The following is a 21,633-nucleotide window of genomic DNA, read 5'->3' on the forward strand; positions in this document are numbered from 1 at the left end:
GAGGGGACTGGACCCAGCACGGAAGGCCCTGCAGCTGGGACACTCTGGGTGTCTGCAGGGCCAGAGGGGCAGCCAAGTCTGCTCTTCCTCCCTGGCTCCTCCCCTCAGCCAGACCCCCGGCGTCAGGCACACATTCCCACTTGCCATCTCTCACAGCAGGGACACGGTTCTCACACCCACTGTCACTTATGGTCCTTGAAACTCAAGGGTCAGGCTGTGATCAGGTCTCACTGGGGCCTGCAAAAGCAGACCTGAGAGTTTGGATTCACAGCTTCTACTGCCTCAAACCAGAGCGCAGGGTCTATCTGGGACCCCCCCTGAGGCTCCACCCCTGTGCCAGGCCTATCCTCCACAAAATGCGACAGCCCCTCTGCTTCAAGTCCCACTCCCGCCCTTTCCAGGAAGCCTTCCAGGAATGCGCCAGTGCCCACTGAGTTCCTCTTTCCAGTCCCTGACAGCTGATTTGTGTGAGTCTGATCTGTAAGCAGCCTGGGGCTCCCTGAGAACAGGGCTTAGCCTTTCCTGTCTCCCCCACCCCCTCAGGGCTGAAGAGGAGACTTTTGCACAAATGGGCAGACCCAACGGGCAGACCCCTCTGGCTAGAGACACTCAGCTTATGCCCTTGCATTTTAACACCACCCATGGGGTTCTGGGAAGTGGGGGAACCCTGTCCTTTCTATAGGGTTTGGTTAAGTCGTGGGTCCCTTCTTCCCTCATCTCGGACGATGCCTCAGCACAGATGGGACCAGCTGTCCCCAGCAGGACATGGCTGGGGGCTGAGATCAGGGAGGCAGAAGCCGCGCTGGGCTTAGTGATTCCGCAGGAGGAAAACAGACCTCGTCCAGGAAGAGGCAGCAGCCGGGAGGACCCCGGGGACCGGCAAGAGGAGGTGCCAGAGTGGGGCAGATAGAAGGGGAGAGGGAGGAGGGAGAGGCAGGATTTGGGAGAAAGGGAGGGAGGGAGGGGGAGAGAGAGGAGGAGAGCTGGAGAGGGAAGATGGGAAGGAGGGAAGGAGGGAAGGAGGGAAGGAGGGGGAGAACAGCGCAGATTAAAAAAAAAAAAAGGGAGAAACTGAGTGAGACAGACACATAGAGACGGCGAGAAAACATGCCCAGAGACAGAGACAGAACCACACCCGGAGAGAAACGGAAGCGACGCAGAGGCAGGGAGGCAGAGAGAGGCGGGAACGCACGGAGAGGGCTCAGAGGCTGGAGCGGAGCGGCGGGCGGGAGGAGGACAACGGAACCCAGTCCCCGCTCCGGCCAAACCGCCGCCGGGCCAATCCACTGCCCGTCTCCCGACAGACGGACCGAGGCCCGGGAAGGGGATGGCACTTGCCCTGGGGTGGGCTGTGTATGAGCATTATGATAGTTTTGGGCGGCCCAGGATTCGAACCTGCTTTCCATACAGGCTTGGGGAACCCTGGAGGGGAGGCAGAGGCCACCTTCTGCCATTAAGCTGAAATGCCGGGTCCTCGCCTTCCAGGGTGCCTTGTAGCCAGAACTGGAGTGTGTGGTCCGAGCTCCACACATTCTGCTCACCCTATTACATGCATTTCCCTTGAGAGAATTGGTGAGTTGAGGGCCCACAAAATAGAGATGGGGAGAAGGTCTCCTAGGGACCACTGCGGGAAGCTGAAGACCCCAGGATAGGGGTGGCACGGGCTGGTAGCACTGTCCATTCACGGAAAGTGGGGGTTGCCTCACCGGGCCAGCTCTGCCCTGAGTGCTTGGCTAGAGGCCCCCAGTCTGGTTCTCTAGCCCAGCCGGTGATTCTACAAGCTCCCTGATATATTTTTTCGGCAAATCGCTCTGTTTCACCCAGCGGAGCTGCTTTCTGAGAGGCAGCAGAGCCTGGGTTAGAATCCTTGTTCGGCTACTGGCTGTGTGACTTTGGGAAAGTCACTTAGCTTCTCTGCGCCTTATTTTCCCCATGCGTAATACAAGGATACTACTACGTCTCTGTCGTTGGGTGAGTGTAAAGCTTAATGTGTTAACACAGGTGAAACGGAGGTACAGGCACGTGGATCCCGGGCCACTGAAACAGCGGCATAGATGGCAGCGAGGACCCCGCAGGGGACTTGGACACACGGATGCTTGACTTGGTGCTGCTACGGAGTAGCATACGTGGCCATGGATGAGTCCCCTCCCTTCCTCTGGTCATTGCTGCATTTGGCGATCGTCCCTGGTTGAGAATAATGGAGACTCTGACCTGGTCTCCCCAACTTGCTACATGTAACTGTTGGCTAACCACACATCTGGGAGTTCTCGAATGCTCTGTGTCCAGCCCTCAGTGCTCTCCTGGGCTTTTTCCATCCCGCCAACTGAGCTCTAGACATCTCCACTCAGATGTCCCTCCAGCTCCTCAGAGTCGGCACCTCCCCAACTGTGTCCAGCATCTTCCTGTACACCTGGAGTCCTCCCTGACCCCCATCCCCGCCCCGCCCCAGTCCGTCAATTTTATCCAACCCTCTTCTGACCCCCTGCAGGCTCCACTTCACCTGGGCGAGCTGAGGTAGCCTCCTGACCCTCCTCTTGCCTCCAGAGACTCTGTGCCCCAAAGCTGAGCTCCTCTGCTCACAAGCCCCGCCCCCCCGGGACTCCTCGACTCCCACACCCCAGTGAGGTCCCCTGCAGTGCCCACTCCATCTGACCAGCATCCACTCAGCTGTCTCGTCTGTTTCTTTCTCCTGAAACCTGCGCTCCATACGACACTCACCAGTCCCGAGGCACAAAGCACGGTCCCATCTCCTCCCCTGTACCTAGTAGACTTTAACCTGCCAAACTCCCGTCTGTCCCCAGAAGCCCAGCTCAAAGGGCTAAGCCTTCCTGGATCCTGTAGGGTGGAAGCAGGAGTGTTTTTCTGTACCTCTCGGCTCTCTTGACAAACTGTCTCTCATGGAGGAAGTCCCATCCACGGTTAAAAGTGAGGGCCGTGGAGTCCCCTGCCCGTACCGGTGCACGGGAGCTGACCATGACCTCGAAAAATTAGATCGTGTCTCTGAGCCTCAGTTTTCTCATCTGCAACATGGGCATAAAAGCAGCACATATCTCAGGGGCCTTAGGAAGGTAGGGATGAGTGGGATCACGTGTGCAGAGGTCTCTCGGAGGCCGCTGGCACGTGGCAAACGACCCCCCACTTGGAGCTTTAAGGAAGATTCCCTATGCTCAGCTGAGTGGATGACAGTCTGCGGGGACTAATGTCTAAGCTGTTACCCCACCCGGCCAATGACCACGAGTTAATGAAGCCTCAGGGGGAGGGGGACTGGCTGTCGCATCACAAAACTGGGCATGAAGGGGAGGCGAGACCCTTCTTCCTCTTTCCCCAGGCATTCTCATAGGAGCCGTCTTCCTTCCTGTGTCCTTTCTAAAGAAAGGACCCCACTGAAAAGGCAAACGTAGCAGGAGGAAGCCGCAGCCAGGAGGCCGAGGAGGAAGAAATGCGGTCACGGCGTTTCCATTGCCATTAGCTGGCGCACTGGCTAATGGCAATGTTCCTGTCCCCTACGCTCTCCCCCCCCACCCCCACCCCCGGTCACCAGCAGTTACAGTGCGGGCAGCACTTTGATCCAAATGAAGAAAACTGTTCATCGGAGACCTGGGATGCTACGGTCGCCAACCTGGCCGCTAACCCCGGTGGCGCCTTGATCTTTTTCGGCTTCTCGTTTGATGTGATCACAGCGGCCCGGCGCCGCTTCCTTCAGGAAGTGTCCCCACGTCCCTTCTCTCATCCCACAGCCTCTCTTCCCCATCACGGCATACATCGCTCTGAATCCCTTTCGTCTGCTGCGGTCGTGAGCGAGAGCCTCGGTGCCAGGGCAGTGACCGGCTCGTAGGCGTTTAATAAACTGATTGAATAAATACTGTGCTCAGAAGAGACCCAGGCCCTGCCCTCAGGGAGCTCCAGGCTGGTTGGGGAAAATAAGGCCCAGCCCAGGCTGGGGTAGGAGCCAGAGCAGAGCTCGCTTAGGTCCACAGGTGAGGGCTGAGATGCCTCATCACTTTGCTCAGTCCTGAGTCTCTGGCAGTCCGAATCAGGGACCCTGAGCTCCACTGCCCCCCACCACACAGCTCACAGGATCCTAAAAATACAGTTTTATAATTTCGGGATGGGGAAGGAGCATGGAAGCCGTTCCTTCTGCTTGCATACCTCCCAGCACCTCGCTTCCAAGCAGGGAGGTCTGTTTTAATCATAGACAGGAAGTATGTCCTCAGACAATGCAGAAATCGTCCCAAGCGGCGTTACTACCTCTACCACGGCTTTCACGGGGAACATCTCTGCTGTTGGACTCTTGGGAGCCCAGCTGCTCCCTGGGCTCACCAGGCCCTCCACTGGTGCAGACAGGGGAGTGCCATTTAGGATCTGATGCAGGCACTGCTATCCTGCCCTCTAACCATCTCTCTAGGTGGAGGCCTTAGGCTCTGAGAGCTTGGACGTGTGTGTGTGTGTGTGTGTGTGTGTGTGTGTGTGTGTGTGTGTGTAGGGGGCACACCAGCAGGAGACTGGGGAGCTGTGCTACTGTTCGGACACAGACGTTCAGAGGGAGTTTGCTATCACGTTTGCAGGATGCTTTGGATACCCTCCCTCTCAGGAGACTCTCTGCTGGTGGGCAGGGGCTGGAGGTGTGAGCAGCCCTTCAGGGAGGGCCAGTGACTGCTGCCCTGCAGCCTCACAAGACACTCCCACCTGGCTCTCATCAGACCCTCCACAGGGCATGGACTCAGGCACCCCTGACTCCCAGAGGCTGCACTGAAGAGCCCCACCTGGATGCCAGGTGGCTCCAGCTGCCATCTTCCCCAGAGTGTCTAGCCAGCCAGTGCTTTGCCAGGAGAAAGCAGGGCACCATGGGAGGTGAGGGGTGGTCCTGATTCCGACTCTATGGATTATCCCCACGCTAGAGTAATGCTGCCCAAGGCCCCTGGCTCGCAGCCCAGAGGGCCAGTCCCAAGACATCTTGGGAGGGAGAGAGAGGCGACACCCCACACTCCGGCCCAGAAGCATCTGCGCACTGCGCGGCTCCCCGGCACAAGCGCTCACTCCATCTTTCCTGCCTCCTGCCCTCCTCCTTTCCCACAGTCAAGAGCCCGATCATCGATCATCGCAGTGGCGCCGGGGGTTGGGAACCCAGCATAAGCGTCCCCTGTACCTTGGGGGTGGGAGGGCGGGCTGGCACTGGCTAAACAAAGATAAGCCCTAACAGGGAACTTCAGGCACCCAGGGCACACAGTGCAGAAGAGAGGTGTGCCCTCAAAAGGAGGGAGCATTTCCTACTCCCCTTCTGGGTCCTCACAGCACAGGTCACGGGGGTCGTGGGCAAATCACTGCCTTCCTGAATTCTGAAGCCGCAGTGAGTAGGGGCAGAGGGTGCGCCCCGGCATTACGAGGGGTCCTCACGCCGGCGGTCGGACGGCGGCGCGGCCCTCAGAACCTCTCCGACGCTGAGTCCGGGGCCCTCCCCACGCCCTAAACCGCCCTTCCAGGAGGCGGGCTCAAAGCCCGCGGCGGAGGGTCCCGGGCACTCACTGCTGCTGTTGTACTTGACGCCGTTGAAGTACTCGGGGCATGGCCTCTCCACCAGGGCTCCGGCCGCGCTCCGGGGCCAGCACGTCCCGATCTGGTCCAAGGTCACGTTGCAGTAGGAGTAGGGACCTGGCGACAGGAGGGAGAGGAGCGGCACTCAGAGGGCGTGCAGGGGCCGCGGGACGCCGTGCGCGCAGGGCGCCGAGCGCTCGGAACCGCGGGCGCCGGGCGCACCCAGCGCGCCAGGGAAGGCGGCGGCGCCGCCCGGGTCCGCGCGGCCCCTGCCTACCCTCGGGGTCCAGGGCCGGCGCCCAGCCGTCAGAGAGCAGCCCTTCGGCCAGCGCCAGGCTGCAGTTGGCCTCCAGCAGGCCGTGGAGCAGCGCCGCGTCCATCGCGCCCCGCAGCCTCGCAGCCAGAGGGAGCGTGAGCGCGCGCCCGCGTGGCCGCGAGGGGCCAGGTGCGAGGGCGAGCGCCCGCAGGGGGCGAGGCCCTGGCCCCGCGCGCCCGGCCCGCGCTGCCGGGCAGCCTGCAGGTGCTGCGCCCACGCGCCCGCGGCCGCCAACTCCGGACCCTCGCGCGGAGAAGCCGCGAGCGCACCGCGCGGCGGGGCCGCCCGCGCGATCGCGGCCAATGGCGGCGTCAGGGGGCGGGGCCGGGCGGCCCCCCCAGCCCCCGGCCCGGCCCGGCCCGAGCCCGCCCGCTCCGGCTCCCGCGCGGTGCAGGGGAAGGCGACGGCGGCAGAGGGCGTGAAACGGGGGAGGCGGGATGCCGCGTCCCAGGGTCCCAGACACCCAACTGCAGGGGTAGCGAAGCGAAGCACGCCCGCCCGCCCGCCCGAGGAGCGCACGCAGCTTCCCTGACACAGAGCCAGAGTCTGCGGCTTTGCGCCTGGTTTTTCCCTGACGGTGGACACTGGAGGGGGCCGGCAATGGGGACGGAGAGTCCAGGGAAGCCCCACCGTGGCCTTTGGGAAAGAAGTGGATTGAAGGGGTTTCGAGGGAAACAGGCCACGGAAACGTCTAGTGAGATCAAGTGGCCTGAATGGGCGGAAACCCGGACCAGGCTGTGGGGCGGGGGTTGGAGAGAGATCTCCGAGGGGAACCAGCCCTGGTGAGGAGCGTCTGGAGAGAAGAGTTCCTGGGTAGAGAAGTCGTCCGAAATGATCTGGAGGACTTCAAACACCCGGGTCTTATCGCCCTGGGCTCCTGAGAGCACGAAGTCTTTCTTCCTCCTGGCTTGGGCAGGGCCACCTGCCTGTGCACAGGCCTGTGCCGGTGGAGGTGCTAAACACCTTTCTGTGGAATTGCCTGCTTCATAATTTGTTGTGGCTTCATTGTCCACGGTGGGCCTGCTGCTCCTGCCTGCTGTGTGTGGGAATCTGGGCTCAGGAGACAGGGCCTGGGGCAGGGGACACCCCAACTCAGGCTGGCTGCTGGTCCTGTTTGTCTTACCCCAGTTCCTACCCTCTCTTCTGGGCTGTTTCTCCATCAGTGAAATGTTCTCTGAGGCCCTTCCCAGCCCTGAGAGCCTCTGGTTCTGAGCTTTGAGATGCAAATGATGAAGAGGATGTCCCTGTGTGAGTGTGTGAGTGTGTGTGTACGGGTGCACACACCCCATTATGTTTTATCCTTAGAGGGCAGGGGGAGCTGGAACCCCTGCTGGGCTGGAAGCGTCAGCAGAACTAACCCTCCCTCCCTCCCCCCTTGCCAGCCTTCACTAGGAACAAAGCTGCCGGAGAAGGCAGAGCCCACCCTGAGCCAGCACCACGTCCTGCCTTCATGTGCCCAGTCTCAGCAGCCTCCACGTTAATGCTGCTGTCACTGCCCAGACAGAGCCAGAGCGCTGGGACCAGGGCTCAGCCCTGCGCTCTCTCCAGGGCCAGCTGACTGGCAGGTGCAAGGTGCAGGCCAGCCAGCCAGGTCTGTCCTCTGCCTCCTGAATGGACAGTTAGAACCCTTGGCTCAGTTCCGGGCAGATGCACAGGCAAAGATCTCTTGGTGTTCATAATAACCAGTGCCAGGAGCAGGGAAGGAAAGGCTGAGTCCCAACCACAGCCTCAGACCTGAGTCCCAACCCCACCCTTAAGGAGAGTCTCGTCCCCAGTCCCAGACTGAGCCCTGCCCCACAGGGTCGCACAGAGGCTAGAGTGTAGCTGGCAGGGTCAGCCCAGATCTTCACTGGGAGATAGTGTCCTTCACGCACGAAGGAGAGCCTGCCACTCACCGATCACAGCACAGAGGGAAAGGGGGAAGTCGAGCTAAGTTATTAACTTGCTCGTCACCAGAGCCACCATGCGGGGAAGCAGCTCTCTCAGGGGGTGGTGAGGGCCCAACGGCCAGGGGCCCAAGGTCTTGTCTCGCATGCGGCTGGATTGCTTTTAACTGGGAAAGCACATGTAATAAAGGTTCCTCTGGGAACTGACCATTTCAGCGGCAGAGCCAAAAGCCATTCTGCACCTTAACTGGCCAGTCAGGGCCTGATCACAGACCCACGGACCCCACTCCTTCTAAGAGCAGCTCCCCACGCCCCTGAGGACGGAGCCCAGCTCTCATCCCTGCAAAGAATATTCTTCACGATCATCTATCTCCCGTCCTCTCTCTCCTGCTCAACTTGAGATGCCCTTGCGAACGACGTGTCATTTCCTGGAACCGTCTGGACCTCCGCACCTTTGCACGAGCCGCGCCCTCTGCCAGGAATGTCCTTACTACTCTCCACTCCCGTCAGCCCAGCCAACGCCCTTTCTTCCTTCCACGGGCCGCTTAGCTCCCACCTCCTATGTCCTGTCTGTGTCCGAGTCAGGTGGCCATCCTTGGTGCCTCCATCTGCTGGGGGCTGGTCTATGTCACACCAAGGCTGTTGCTTTTTCTGCTGTCTCCTCTGCCAGCCTGTGACTCCCCGAGGGCGGAGTCCACCAACCTGCCTCAGCACCTGACAGAACGCTCCAGGCCTGTGCTCAGAGAGTCACTAGTAAAAGCACAAATGCCTGGGAGGCAGCCTTGGCTCCGGGGCCACGGCTTTCTTCCCATTTGATCAGCCCTGGTGTGTGTGTGTGTGTGTGTGTGTGTGTGTGTGTGTTGGATTGAGGTGTTATTTCAAGAGATCTTTGAATGTATTGGACCTTTATATTGCCTAAGGACCAAATGAACAATATGCCTTACAATACATGCCCCATTAGATGCCTCTGTGGTGAGTAAAGCAGAAATCCATTTAAAGCCTGCTTGAAGTATACGGTAATTACGTGCGTTTTTCCTTTATTTGGACCTCAGGGGCATACAGTTTAATTGATCATAGCCTTAGATTCATGACCCCTTGTCATCATTGGCCTAACTTTATTTGATTCTTATCTTTTCTTTCATGGAAGTTTGTAAATAGCAGTATAAATATGACTCTGTCTCCCAATCCAAAGCTAGATCATCACCGACACTCATGTATTTGTCTCTATACTCCTTCCCCAGAGGGAACATTCTCTTCAATACAGTGTGTATCATTTCCTTGCGCTTAGTTTTTCAGTTTTATCACATAACTGTCTAAACAACAGATTGCTTCATTTTACTCGTTTTCAAACTTTTGTGTTAGTCGGTATGCATCTTCTCAGCTGGTGAGCACTGAAAAGGGGGTCACTACCATGCCGGGACCTGAGCAACCGAGTCCAAGGGCACCCTCGCCATCCACACGTCCACAGGGTCATGGTTAACGAAGGCTTCTAGGCAGCTTCATATGGTAGATGAATGTTTAACGGCATGAGGAAATGCTCATTCTGAGTTTTAAGAGGAAAATCTGGTTACAAAACTGCGGACACAGGATTGTTCCAGTTTTATAAAAGAACAAAAATATGAAAACATGAGGATCTATGGATCAATAACCTGGGAGACATAAGTATTATAAAAATTCCTTGGTTGTGAGGTAAGGAGTACTTATTGTCTTTTTCTTTGGTTTTTAAAATTATTTTTTCCAAAGTTTACACATATATATATGTATGTGCGTGTATGTGTGTGTGTGCGCCAGTGTGTATAAAACACATCCTGTTTGTACATAGATGAATTATATTACAAGTTAAGCAGGGGACGCCTGGTGCTTGGAGAAGTTGAGATCCTCCCCGGCAGACTCAGAGGAGGGGAGGCTGGGCCGTCATTCTCCAGGGCTCACAGGGAAGGTGACGGTCTGAGCCACCGTTGGAGGGAGAGGGGGCGGGTCTGCTGATGAACCAGCGTTGCCTCTGAGGCCGGTGAGGGGAGGTTTGGGGCCCTCCTGATACCGGAGGCCTCCATTTCCTGCCTGATGGCCACTCGATGTGACCACGCTGGGCATCTCCACAGTCTCTCATTCAGCCTTCTCTGCGAGCCTCTGGGGTTGATTTCAACTCAGTCCTAACAGTTGAAGAAACTGAGGCTCAGAAAGTATCATGTGTCCTTCAAAACACCTATGCTGAAGTCCTAACCCCCACTACCTCAGAAGGTGACCTCACCTGGAGATAGGTAATTAAGTTGAAATTACGTCACACGGATGACCCTCAATCCGAGGTGACGGCTCTTTTTGAGAAGCAGATTAGGACACAGACATGCGCAGAGGGAAGACCAGGTGAAGACGCAGAGGGAGACAGCCGCCCGCGAGCCGAGCAGAGAGGCCTCGCGAGGAGCCAGCTCTGCCGACCTTTCGATCTTGGACTCCCAGCCCCCAGAGTCCTGAGAAAAAAATTCTGTCGTTTAAACTCCCCAGTCTGCGGTATTCTATGGCAGCCCTAGCAAACTTATGTGGATGGGTGAGGTGACTTGTCCAGGGTCACAAAGCTGATGGGCGGAGGAGCTCAAATCCAGACTCGGGTCTGTCTGACCCCAACACCTGAGTCCTGGACCCGTCCACTGTAAGGAGAGCAGGCAACGAGGCTTCCCTTCCCTTCCCTTTTTATTTTATGTTTTTTTTTTTTTTAAATTAAATTTGTTGGAGTGACATTGGTTAATAAAATTATACAGCTTTCAAGTGTACAATCCTATCTGTATAGTGCACGGTGCGTTCACCGCCCAAAGTCGAATCTCCTTCCGTCACCATGTTTTTGATCCCCCGACTTTCCTGTTCGGTGCCCGACTCAGGCTGGGCTGGTGCTGCTCCCAGTGCTGACCAGCACCCTTGTCTCCTCGGGCCCTGTGAACTGCTCCAGGGCCCAGGGGCACCCTGCAGCTTTTGCGGATGGTGCCCTGGGAAGGCCGGGACACTGGGCGGGGGCTGGGGACATCCCTCCTGACCCCATGAGGACCCGGGGCTGTTCTGAGCTCTGCAGTGGTCTGACCCTCGCTCCGAATCAGCCGCTGGAAAAACTCTCGGGGGTCAGAGCTCAGGGGTCCGGCTGCTGCTTCGAAGGTCCTTACTAGAAGGTGACACTTGTAGCCACGGCAACCAGAGAATGTATTTCACACCTGGCGCGGGTCTTGCTGGAGTCTGAGAGCAGAGGGGTGTTCCCTCCTCGGGCTTCCGAATGCAGCCCAAGCAGCCTCCTTTGGGTGCAGATGCAAGGAGCTGGGAGCAGGAAGACGAGTCCCAGCCAAGCCCTGCATCATCTGGAAGAGCCCGAACCCCAGTGGGGGACAGGGCCTGCCCAAAGACAGCAACAAGAGCCAGGCCTGGAAGCTCATCATTGTCCGCCGCCCCACCAAACTTGGGGTGGCCCAGGCGAGGCTCTTCCTCCTATAGGCGGGGAGGCCCACCCTCCTCCCCTGGGGTCTGCTGCAGGGTGCTGGTAGGGGGCTCGCATACCTGAGAGGTTGGTGAGGACAGTGACCGTATGGCAGTACTGTTCCAGCTGTGCCCATGGGGCCTGGTCTCTGGGTGCCTGGCTTGGCCCGGCTGCCTAGGAAATAGGAGGCACAGGGTCAGAGGTCAGGCCATGGCTAGCCACGGACAGCACATGCCTGTCCCCCTGCCCCGTTCCGTCACTCACCCCTTACTTCTCTTATCTCTATTGAACAGAGGGGGAAACTGAGGGGGGACATGCCCAAGGCCACACGGCAGAAGAGCAGCCCAGCCAGGCCTGGAACTCTGCAAAAGGCTCAGAGGTCGTCGTGCCGCTCGACCACGAGGCAGGACTCTGCTCTGTCCACCCCTCAGCCTCCAAAGGCTCCTCCTCAGGATGGGAGGGACCCCTGTGCCCCAGCATGTCCTCCTGGCAGCAAAGCCAGGTGGGGGTCCACAGCAGTTCATTCATCCAGTAAATGTTTGCCAAATGCCTACTGTGGATCTTGCCCTGGCTGGGGGACCCAGTGGGTATACTCGAGCAGTCCCAGGCTAGAAAGGGATCCCCCAGACTTAGATGGTACAGAGGGATCAGAGGAGAGTGGGTGATTTCACATCGTTTCCCTGTCACACAGATAAACAGGCGGTTACAATGGGTGTTAGGTTCACACATGAGAGAGACACCTAACCTGGACTTGGGAAGACAAGGGAGGCTTCCTGGAAGAGGTGGTACTTTGGGGACAACCAGATGGATGAGCAGGGAAAAAGGAAGGACCACTGTGCCCGTGCGAGCACTCACCAGGGAACAGGTGCGTTTGTTGCAACAATGGCAATCCCATCCAGAAGATTAAAACCTTCCAGGGGCCCATCTCCTGAAAAGGTCATGAGAGGGGGTGCAGGGCACAGAGGGACAAGGAGGATGTGGCTCTCTCTGCACCTGGAACCACCTTCTGGTGTGAAGGATGGGCGGGTTCCTTGTAGCGACTTGGTACAGCGTCTCCAGGGTGCTGAGGAGGAATGGGGGGGCGTGTCATGGCGGAGGCGGCACTGATGTGGGCGCTGAGGGCTGGGCAGCGGTCTGCCCAGCGGATAAGGGCGGTGCCAGGAAGGGCGTGTGCGAAGGCCGAGGGGCCGGATGAGAGCAGTGTGCTCTCGAGGTCTAACGCTTGTCCCCCGTTCCTCCCAAGACCACCGCTTTTCCCACTTTGTGCCCAGTGTGTGTGTGTGTGTGTGTGTGTGTGTGTGCGCGCGCGCGCGCGCGCACGGGGGGGGGGGTAGGGATTGATTGACTTTTGTGCTCCTCCTGATTCTAGGATGTCAGAAGCCACGGTTTCACCAGCGGGCAACTTCTCCTTTCCTCTGCGTTGGAATTTTTTAAGAATGCGGAGGCTCCACCCTCGGCTGGGTCTGGGGCGAGTGTGCGCCCCAGGTCTGGCTCATCTGCATGTCCCAATTCCCCTCCCCTTGCTGGAGAAGCAGCCAGTAATGCCTTTCCTGGGGGGACCGAGCTCCTGGTGAGTCTCCAGTCTGGGGGGCGTGGCAGAGGCCATGCTCAGCCCAGAGGCGAGTCGTGTCCACTGTGGACCCCCAGGCCACCCGTACTCTGTGTCCGAGATGGAAGTTCCTCTCTTACAGCCCCAGCTACCACGCCACGGTGCTGTCAACCCAGGCGCTTCCCGTTTGGGACTGAAGGTGTCTGAACACCTGAATCCACGAGTGGGGCCAGGGCACCCGTCCTGACTCAGCCATCGCGGGGCTGTCCTTGCATCAGATGCAGTGGTCAGAGGCTGTGGTCGGGTCTCCTCGGCGAGCAAAGTGCCGGGCGCAGGTTGCTGGGCTCGACTGACGCGTGTGGTTAGGGCGAAACGTGGGAGGAGGAGGAGGAGTGGTTTGTGCACAGCTCACATCTGGCCGCGTCGCCTGTAACCTCTGCGCTGGTCCAGTGAGCTGGCGCCGCCGGAGACACTCGACCTCTCTGAGGGGCCGGTTGGGTGAACCTGGCTCAGTCCAAACCCACAGCGTACCTTGTAGTGACTATTTTCGGTGGAGTCACTGGTGGAGGTGTGTGAGTGAGGAGCGGCAGGAGGAAGAGGCCGCTGCCCTCAGGAAGCCCTCGGTGGGCCAGGGAGAGCGGGGGCACAGCCGTGAATCACTGCACCCCAAGGCTTAGGTGACGAGCTCTCAGGATGGATGGGGAGATGGCAAATACCCCCTGTTCAGGGCTCTGGGGATGCTGCTTCTTGGCATGGCCTTGGCCAAGTTACTTAACTTCTCTGAGCCTTGGTTTCCTCCTCTGTAATATGGGAACCCCATGAACCCCACAGGGTTTTGGTGTGCATTAAACGATTACTGTATGGCACGTAGGAGGCACGTGTTAAATGATGACCCTTGTCAAGGACTTTAGGAGAGCTAGTTAGAGAGCTCAGACATGGGGGTTCGAGCCCCATGTAGGGAGCCCCATGGCCCAGCTCAAGCCCTTCTTCTCCAGAAATTTTCCTAGAAACCCTGTGCTTTTCTTCCCCCGACTCTACAGCCAGTGTGGGCCAGGCCCCAGCACCCTCCCCTGGACACGGGGCCCCTGGAGACGCAGCCTGCACCCCCCTCGCTGGTCTCGCCATTCAGCTTCACTCAGTGAACACGGAGGGGAGGAACCGAAGGCTCCGCGGAGGCCCAGCTGGTCCGAAAGGATGGAAGGGCTTGGTCCAGGGGCAGGGCGAGGGCTGGAAAGAGCAGAGAGGGAGTCCGGGGGCAGGAGCTGGGCAAGCAAAGCCTGGGGCTCAGGACAGCACAGGGCCTCCTCGCAAAGCATCAGGCCTCTGGTTTGGGGACCCCATGAAGAGGGCGGAGGGAGACAGGCGGGAAGGCGAGGTCCGTTCGATGTGAAGGTGGCACTAACGATGGCCGGACATGCTCTAAATGGTTTAACCGCAGTTCAGTCAGTCCTCACAATAACCTCTGAATAACCCTGTTTTACAGACGAGGCGACAGGCCCAGAGAGGCAGTCACCTCCCAAAGCTACAGGTGGGTAAGGGGCAGACGCAGGACTGGGCAGAAAGTCTGAGAGTTTACGCCTTGGCCAGGTACACACAGGCGAGGAACTGAACGCCTGTGGCCCACGAATGCTGGGAGGCCCCCGGCCCCGAGCAGGGCCATGGGGCTTGGGAGCCAGCTCGCGTTAGAGGGTGCTCTCGGCACAGTGCGCCGTGCGTAGGCAGGCAGAGAGCGGCCACGCAGGAGTGGTGGTGGCCGGCCGGCCGGCCAGCCAGGGCCTGGTGCAAGGGAGACGAGAAGTTCGGGTTCTGTAGCCTCCGAATCCCCTACAGGTCCTACCATTCTCTCTTCTGCAAGGGGCACCTCGGGCTTCTGTCCCAGGGGCGGGAAGCTGCTCCCACGCCCCCGCCCCAGCCCCCCGAGACTACTCGCTGCTGGTTCACATCTGTGTCCCCAGTTCCTAGTCCGGAGCCTGGCACACAGCAGGTGGCCCATAAATGTTTGTTGGCTGACCGGATGGATGCGTGGACAGATAAGACCACGGTTCTGGGCTTTCTGTGCTTGTCAGATTTCCTTCTTTCTCAATTTTCACTTTGCGGCCAGCCCAGGTCCTGGTTCCACTCTCTGTGTGCCCGGAACCGGAAGCCTTTACCTCGGCAGAGGGTGGGGGAGAGGCCGTGGCAGGGGGAGGGGGGCAGCAGGTCAGAGCCAAGATGCCAGCTGCTCTTCCTCCCTTGGGCCCTGTCCAAGGCAGAACCTGTGCCCCGGGGGCCAGGCAGGCCCCAAAGGTGCCCCCTCCCTGGAGCCAGGGGGTCTGGCCCAGCCTAATGCTCCCTCCTGGACTGGTGACAAAACTTCGTCTAAACTTAGCCCCTGCTTTAAGCCTGGGAGATTTACGGGACCACAAGTCCAGAAGCCAGGCTGCCAGGAACCAGAGGGGAATGGAGTCAGCCCCTCCCACCTCCTCCCTGCTGCCCAAGGTCAGAGAGGACTCCTTTGGGAGGCAGACGCATCCTCCCAGGTTTTCTTCCATTCACTGGTTTCATCCAGCCTGGAGCAGGAGATGGGGTGGGGGTGGGGGTGGGGTGAGGTTGGGGAGGGGTGGAGGAGGGCGAGCAGACAAGGGGAGGCAACGGGCAGCACTGGACTGAGGCAGAGCGTGAGGGGTTAGACATCATATGAAGGAAGCAGGGAATACTTTCTGGAGTGTCTGGGCAGGCTTCCTGGAAGGGGAAATTTCAGATACTTGTTTCTAACTTACAAGGTGTCGGACTCTGAGAGCCCTCAGCAGCTTCCGGTGGACCTTCCCGTCTCCGAGGTCTGTTCTCACGGCCCCTTTTTCTAAGATGGCCCACTCTCCCTTTCAGTCCTCAGTCAGCCTCCGACTCACCTGGAGACACTTCCAGGCCTCCTCATTACGTGCCCTGTCATCTCTGAAAGCCTGTGGCTCCCCACTCTCCTCTGCCCCTCTCCCCTTACTTAAGCCAAGCCCTGGGTCCTGCACACGGGTGTCTGAGGAGGGGAGGGGTGGGGGGAGCAGGGGGAAGGAGGGAGGGAGGGCATACCTTGGCCCAATAAAGGGTGAGGGAGCTGGCCGGCAGAAGGCCTTATAACAGGACACCTAGGCCCGAACTTATCTCCTTAATTATTTAATAACAATTCATCTAATGCCCAGTTTGCCTAAAAGTCACCCTTTTCTGAATTGTCTTGACGTCCGAGTGTCCTAGAAGTAGCTTGACATTAATTTTTTTGTTGTTACGCGAAGGGAATCTGGAGTCAGGCTGGCTGCCTGGTTGGAATCCTGGCCCTGACCTCACCTCCACTCCCCATCTGTAAAATGGGGATAACACGATGGTTTCATTCGCATCTCCTGGGGTTGTTGCGAAGCTTAAAATAGATAATGGATGTCAGTGCCGAGAACAGCGCAGAGTACATGGCCAGCCCTGTGTAGCTGCTAAATAGAATCAACAAAATAAGCTTATTGAATAATCTGTCATTCCCTCTGGTAGATTCAAAATGACTTCTTAAAAAAATTCTAATTTCGAACAAATTGACTTCAGACAAACAGGCTGAAGATTCCTAAGAATGGGTAAAATTAGATAAAGTCGAAAATGATAGCTAAGAGGACACAGAATAGTTCTATAATTCGTAAAGTGCTCATATTTAAGACTTACTAGGAATACAAAATTAAGTACGCAGTGCCCTCAGACAAATTGTTTTTTCAAAAAATTTTAAACATCAACAAAATGGCAACAACAGAGAGGAAAATTAGCTGATCAGGTTAGAAAAATAGTGGAATTTTGGGGGAAGTCATTAGATGAATTAGCTTCTGGCAAATGGCCCTTGAGAATGTTCTCTGCCCTGCGCCCCCCCATGACCTTGGCCTTGGGGCAGGCTATGCAGGTTAGGGAGGGGCCAGGCTCCTGGAGCCTGGGCCTCTGTGGGGAGTTCTCTCTGTGGTTGAGCTTTCTCAGAACAAATAGTTTCCACAGAAGTCGGGACCTGGGGAAGGAGGCCAGAGTACTGTCCTGAGACCCCGAAGAGGGGAAGCATCTTGCTCCCCAAAGGACTGAGGGCCTGGACTCAGCCAAGATGCGCTGGTAGACGCCTGGGGTCTTCACAGAATCCAGGGCTTCGGACCCGGCAGCCATTATCCTCAGCCTCACTCAACCTCTGTTTCTGGCTGTAAATAACCATCCCACCTTCGGGTGTTTTAGTAAAGCGTGGGGTACCGCGCTGCTGGGTGCACCACCTCGGCGGAATGATTATAGCCCTGCTTCTCAAAAGAGCTTCTCAAAAGCCTCAGGGGGCAACCTGAGAGCACCTTGCCAGGGCGCCCCCCCACCCCCACTCAGACACCTGCTGAAACTTTCCCAATGGCAAATTAGATCAGGCCCCTCCTCTGCTTAGTGAGCTCCCTGCCCTAGGGATAAAAATCAGATCCTACCTGGACGCACTGTGCCCCCCTGCAGCATCATGCCATCTCGTCTCAGGGTTGGGGATCCGGGGACATCCCTGCTCCTTGCTTTCCTCCAGGACCCCCCATCTCTGCCCGGGCCATCCTGCCCATCACACCTCCCTCCTGTCAGAAGCTCTCGTACTCGCACACACTTGCTCATAGTTCCAGCGACCAGCGCTTGTAAATGCGCACGCAGTTCTTCCCCGACAGTTTCTTTTCTCCAGTATCCCCTTCTAGGCTCCCACCTCCAGAGGGCGGGAGGCAGGGACAGGGGGGCGTTTTCACCCCGTGTCCTCTCCATACTGGTGGAAGGAGAGAGGACAGAAAGCCAGGCCCCTCCTCAGCAAGCAGAAATCTCCGAATGCTGGATGAGGACCCAGAAATAAACTCCGCTACTACGAAGGCTCAGGGCAAGGGAGCCTGCGTTTGGGGGCCAGAGAGACCACGGTTTAGTTCCTCTCCAGCGGGTTACACCCTGAGTGAGTCTGGGCAAGGACCTAGTCGCTAGTCTCTGGCTGGGGTTTTCTAGCGGGTTTGGGGGACAGGGCTTGGGGACTGTTGCCTCTTAGGTTCTGGCTCTGACACTCTCAGAACCCAGGGTACCCTCCTAAAGACCCCTCCACCTGTCCTGGCTCTGGAGCAGCAACTAGAACCTTCCCCACCTAACCAGCTTAGTCACCCAGCATTGTGCCCCCCAGAGGGGAGGGCTGAGTGGCACCCCAGGCCCCAACACTGGCTTCCTCAGAAGGCACCTATCTCAAGGACAAGTGGGAGGGGGCACAGAGATCTCAAAGGACAGGACATGGGAGTCGTAGGGAGCGGGGTGGTAGTGGACCCGCTCCACACCCCCACCCGCCCCAAACGCAGCCTCCAATGGCATTGCAAGGGCCTGGCAGGTGGAGAGGCCGTCAGCCCATGGGCACGGACTGCGTCTCGGCGTAGTGCTCATGCCTCTCCTCTACCTGCCCAGACCCCCTGGGCGGGCAGGGCTCTTGCTGACTTTATGCCGAATGAGGACTGTGGCTGCGCCTGCTGAGTGCTTGCTCTGTGCCGGGCACGGCGCTCAGAGTTCTACCTCCACCTTCCCAACTATTCCGCATCGATCTCATTCCGATTTTACCGACGAGGAAACTGAGGCTCGGGAAATGCGAGTCACGTGTCCAAAGTCGCACACTAAGCCCCAAAGCAGGGGTTTGAATCAGGTCTGTCAGCCAAGCCGCTTTGCCACACTCGGCGGATGCTCACTAATCTGTTGACTGAGTGCTGAGTGAATGAGTCCCCTGTGTACATATGGGGACGTGGAGGCCCAGGAAATAGTCCCCAAGGCTGGTCTGTGGCGGCGTCTGGACAGGACCAGGCCTCCTGACTTTCAGCCTGACTCTGGGCCCCACGGCGTGTGACCTCTAGGTCTCTCTTTGCCCTCCGCATCCCTTTAATGTGGCTCTTCACGAAACGTGTGGCCTGGGACGGGTTGCCCGCCTTCTTTGAGCCTCAGTTTCCTTATCTGTAAAAGGGGCGTGGATTAGGAGGGGGCTCCTCCTGCGTCTGAGAATCTGTTTTCGGGGAGTCACGCCCTCCTGGCCTCACCCACTTCTTCAGCTCCTTCTTTACGGCCCCTCTCCACCCCCACACCCCCAGCTCCCACCTGCAGACCCTGACTGGCCGAAGGGCACCCACAGCTTTGAGAGGTGGTTGGGGAGTCCGGCTCTCTGGGGGGACTCTCTGCCCCCATTGCTCACTTTGTCCTGGGGGCTGCGTGGTTTCAGAGGGGGCCACAGGAGATGGGGCAGCTCTCTGGTGGTCTGTTCGGGGAAGGGCCAGAGGTGGGTGGGGTGAGGAAGGGACTTGAGGCTCCCGCAAGAGGAGATGGGGGGGGGGATCCGCGTGGGGAAGGGACAGAATGGTCGGGAAGGGGACGCAGCACAGCCAAACCGGCTCATCACCCACAAGGCCTCCCTGTCCTGTTCCAGCGCCGTTGGGATTTCCTGCCTCCTTCACCACCCCCTCCAGGCAGACCTCCATCCTATCCATCCACATGGGGATCCCGGACCCCAACCTGGCCATGAAGCCCAGAGACTCCTTCCACCCAACTCATAACAGGCCGAGTGCAGCCGGGCCCAGGAACTGTGCCCTGAGATGCCATGATCCCGCAGTCCGGTCAGCACAGAGCTTTCGCTCCGGGGACCCCCCTGCGACCCCACCCCCACTGCCCACACTTACTTTGAGCAGCCGAGGGAAGAGGCAGAGCAGGCAGAGGAGGGCATGTGGAGAGTGGAGGAGGCGAGGGGCCCCCGCGGGAGCCCCCATGCCCTCAGCGACGAGGGACGGGGGTGCACCTCCGCGGCCGGCCCTCCCCACCAGGTGCGGAGGCCTAGGTGAGGCCCTGGGCTCGGGGCATTCTCCCTCGCTTCGCCGCCTCCCCCGCCCCCACCCCACCGCCACCCGGAAGGCGGGGACACCGCCCCGCAGCCCGCCCCCTCCAGGTTATTTATAGCGGGCGCTGGGCAGCGTTTCTTCCCTGGCAGCGAAGGACCCACGCTGCCTGCAGCCTGCAGAGCAAGGGCTGACGGCTCTTACTGCTCTTACTGCCGCCGCCTTGGCCTGGGCTGCAGCCGCCGGGGGTGGGAAGGTGGGAACTGAGGAAGGAAGGAGGGGGTCTGGGCAGGAGGGGGTCTGGGCAGGAGCGGGCCTGGGCAGTGGTTGTGGCCGGCAGGTCTCACCCTGCCAGGCTTCCCAGCCTGCAGGAGTATTCCAATCGTCTGGGGAGTTTTACCAGACGCCAGTGCCTGTTGGGACCTTTGGATGCAGAGTAAATAATAGTACTACTGGATCAATGTTCAACTTCCCGATTTGGTAACTTGCACTGTGGGTGGGTAAGAGAACGTTCCTGTTCTTAGGAAATAGCATTCAGGGCTAAAGGGACATTGTGTTTCTAGCATTTTAAAATGGTTCAGAAATACAGCCACACACATGCATTTTATATATATGAGAGAGAGAGCGAGAGAGAGAAAGAGAGAGAGAGAGCGAGAGAGAGAGAGAATGAGAGAGAGAAGGCAGTTGGATCAACCTGTAAGCAATCGGCAAATGTGGGCAATGGGTATACGGGTAAACTTTGATTCATTCTTCCAACTTTCCTATAAATTTGAAATAAAGCGCTAAAATTAAAAAAACAAACTCCGAAACACCGAGGACAACCAATGCAGCAAGCCAGGCCGCATGCAGGGTTAGGCTGGGCCCAGGCTTTAGTTTGCTTCCATAAATCGCCCAGGGGCCCTAAAGTCACACAGGACTGAGCGAGCAGGTCTCCGGTGGGGAAAGGTCCAGCTGGGTCAGGGCTCACGGAGGTGAGGCCTGTTTGCCAGGAGCCATTGAAGCAGCCTCCAGACCTGTTCCGGCAGGTGGGCCTGGTGCAGGGAGGTTAAAAGCTTTAGCAGCAATTCCAACGTCTCAGGACCTGAGGGGAAAGCATTTGAGGAATGTGATTAGTGGGGGCGGAGCTTTTCCTGGGGGGTGCAGACAAGCCCGGCACAGGTCCTGGAGGACTCAGCCCAAGTTCAAGAAACTCAGACACTGTGTTCACTCTGGTCACCCTACCAGGGACACTCTTCTGTCCCTCAAGTCCTCCTCTCCTCCACCCCCTCCTCCAGGCAGCATCTCCGGATTGCTCCCATGTCACCCTCCCCTGAAATCTCACAGGCCTGAGCCGCTGGCTTTTCTCTGGTGTGGACTATTCTCTAAGGAGCCGTTGGATGAGGCGGGTCTCCAGTCAGCTTGGGCAGAACCCGGGGCTCTGCTGTCTCTTTTTCTTTCTCCCCACCCCTCCCCCTCCCCCTCCTCTATTGCACAGAGCCTAGCCCAGGTGGTGTAGGGGAATCTGTGGGAAAAGCTGAGCAAGAGTTGACTGGATCTTCCCATTCATTTGAAGGTGACAGAGTGGAACCCCTTCCCAATGCTGAAACAGAATACGGCTAGTTAAGGAATAGTCCACACCTGGTCAGATGGTCTTGGTCAGACAGGGCTCCTGGCAGGAGGCGACCACTCTGCAGGACTCTGACAGTGGGTAGATTCAGAGAGAGAGTTAATGGGTCGGAACGAGGTCCCACCTTCTCTTCAGCATATGGTCTTGGAGCATCTCCGTGCTCAGCCTCTCAATGTTAAGCAGAGAGCAGAGGCTCTGACCTCAAGGTCAACCTGCGTGAAGGGATATGGAGATCTGGGCATAAGTAACTGCATCGGGAGGTGAGAGGAAGTACAAGGCATGGGGGGCAGCTGGGGGGGCACTTGGGGGTCGGGGAAGCACCACAGGATTTAAACAGAGGGAGAAGGGGGGCCCTTTACTCCATGTGGGGGAGTCAGGGTGGGCAGAAGCAGGAGCCGGGCGAGTGCAGGCCGGCTCAGCTGGCGGCCTGGCTAGGGAGGGGACGGTGTTGGGCCAGGGT

At 58.2% G+C, this 21,633-nt stretch overlaps 1 protein-coding gene across 2 annotated transcripts in view; it reads right to left on the reverse strand.

Annotated features, from left to right (window-relative positions):
- The window catches only part of CRHR2 (corticotropin releasing hormone receptor 2), a 37,925-nt gene extending 18,391 nt beyond the window's left edge, over positions 1-19,534 (reverse strand). Inside the window, exons 1-3 of one of the 2 annotated variants that reach the window (XM_016123852.2) lie at positions 19,415-19,534; positions 11,269-11,362; positions 5,524-5,649 (exon numbers count right to left, since the gene is read on the reverse strand). In XM_016123852.2, coding sequence (XP_015979338.2) covers positions 5,524-5,649; positions 11,269-11,362; positions 19,415-19,501 — 307 coding nt within the window. In that variant the 5' untranslated portion in view covers positions 19,502-19,534. Of the gene's footprint in view, positions 1-5,523; positions 5,650-5,809; positions 5,913-11,268; positions 11,363-19,414 lie in introns of those variants that run through there. The other variant, XM_036230443.1, reaches the window with a different exon arrangement.
- Positions 19,535-21,633: the final 2,099 nt, after the last annotated feature.

This window comes from Rousettus aegyptiacus, unplaced genomic scaffold (genome assembly GCF_014176215.1).
Source record: "Rousettus aegyptiacus isolate mRouAeg1 unplaced genomic scaffold, mRouAeg1.p scaffold_m13_p_13, whole genome shotgun sequence".
Taxonomy (NCBI): Eukaryota; Metazoa; Chordata; class Mammalia; order Chiroptera; family Pteropodidae; genus Rousettus; species Rousettus aegyptiacus.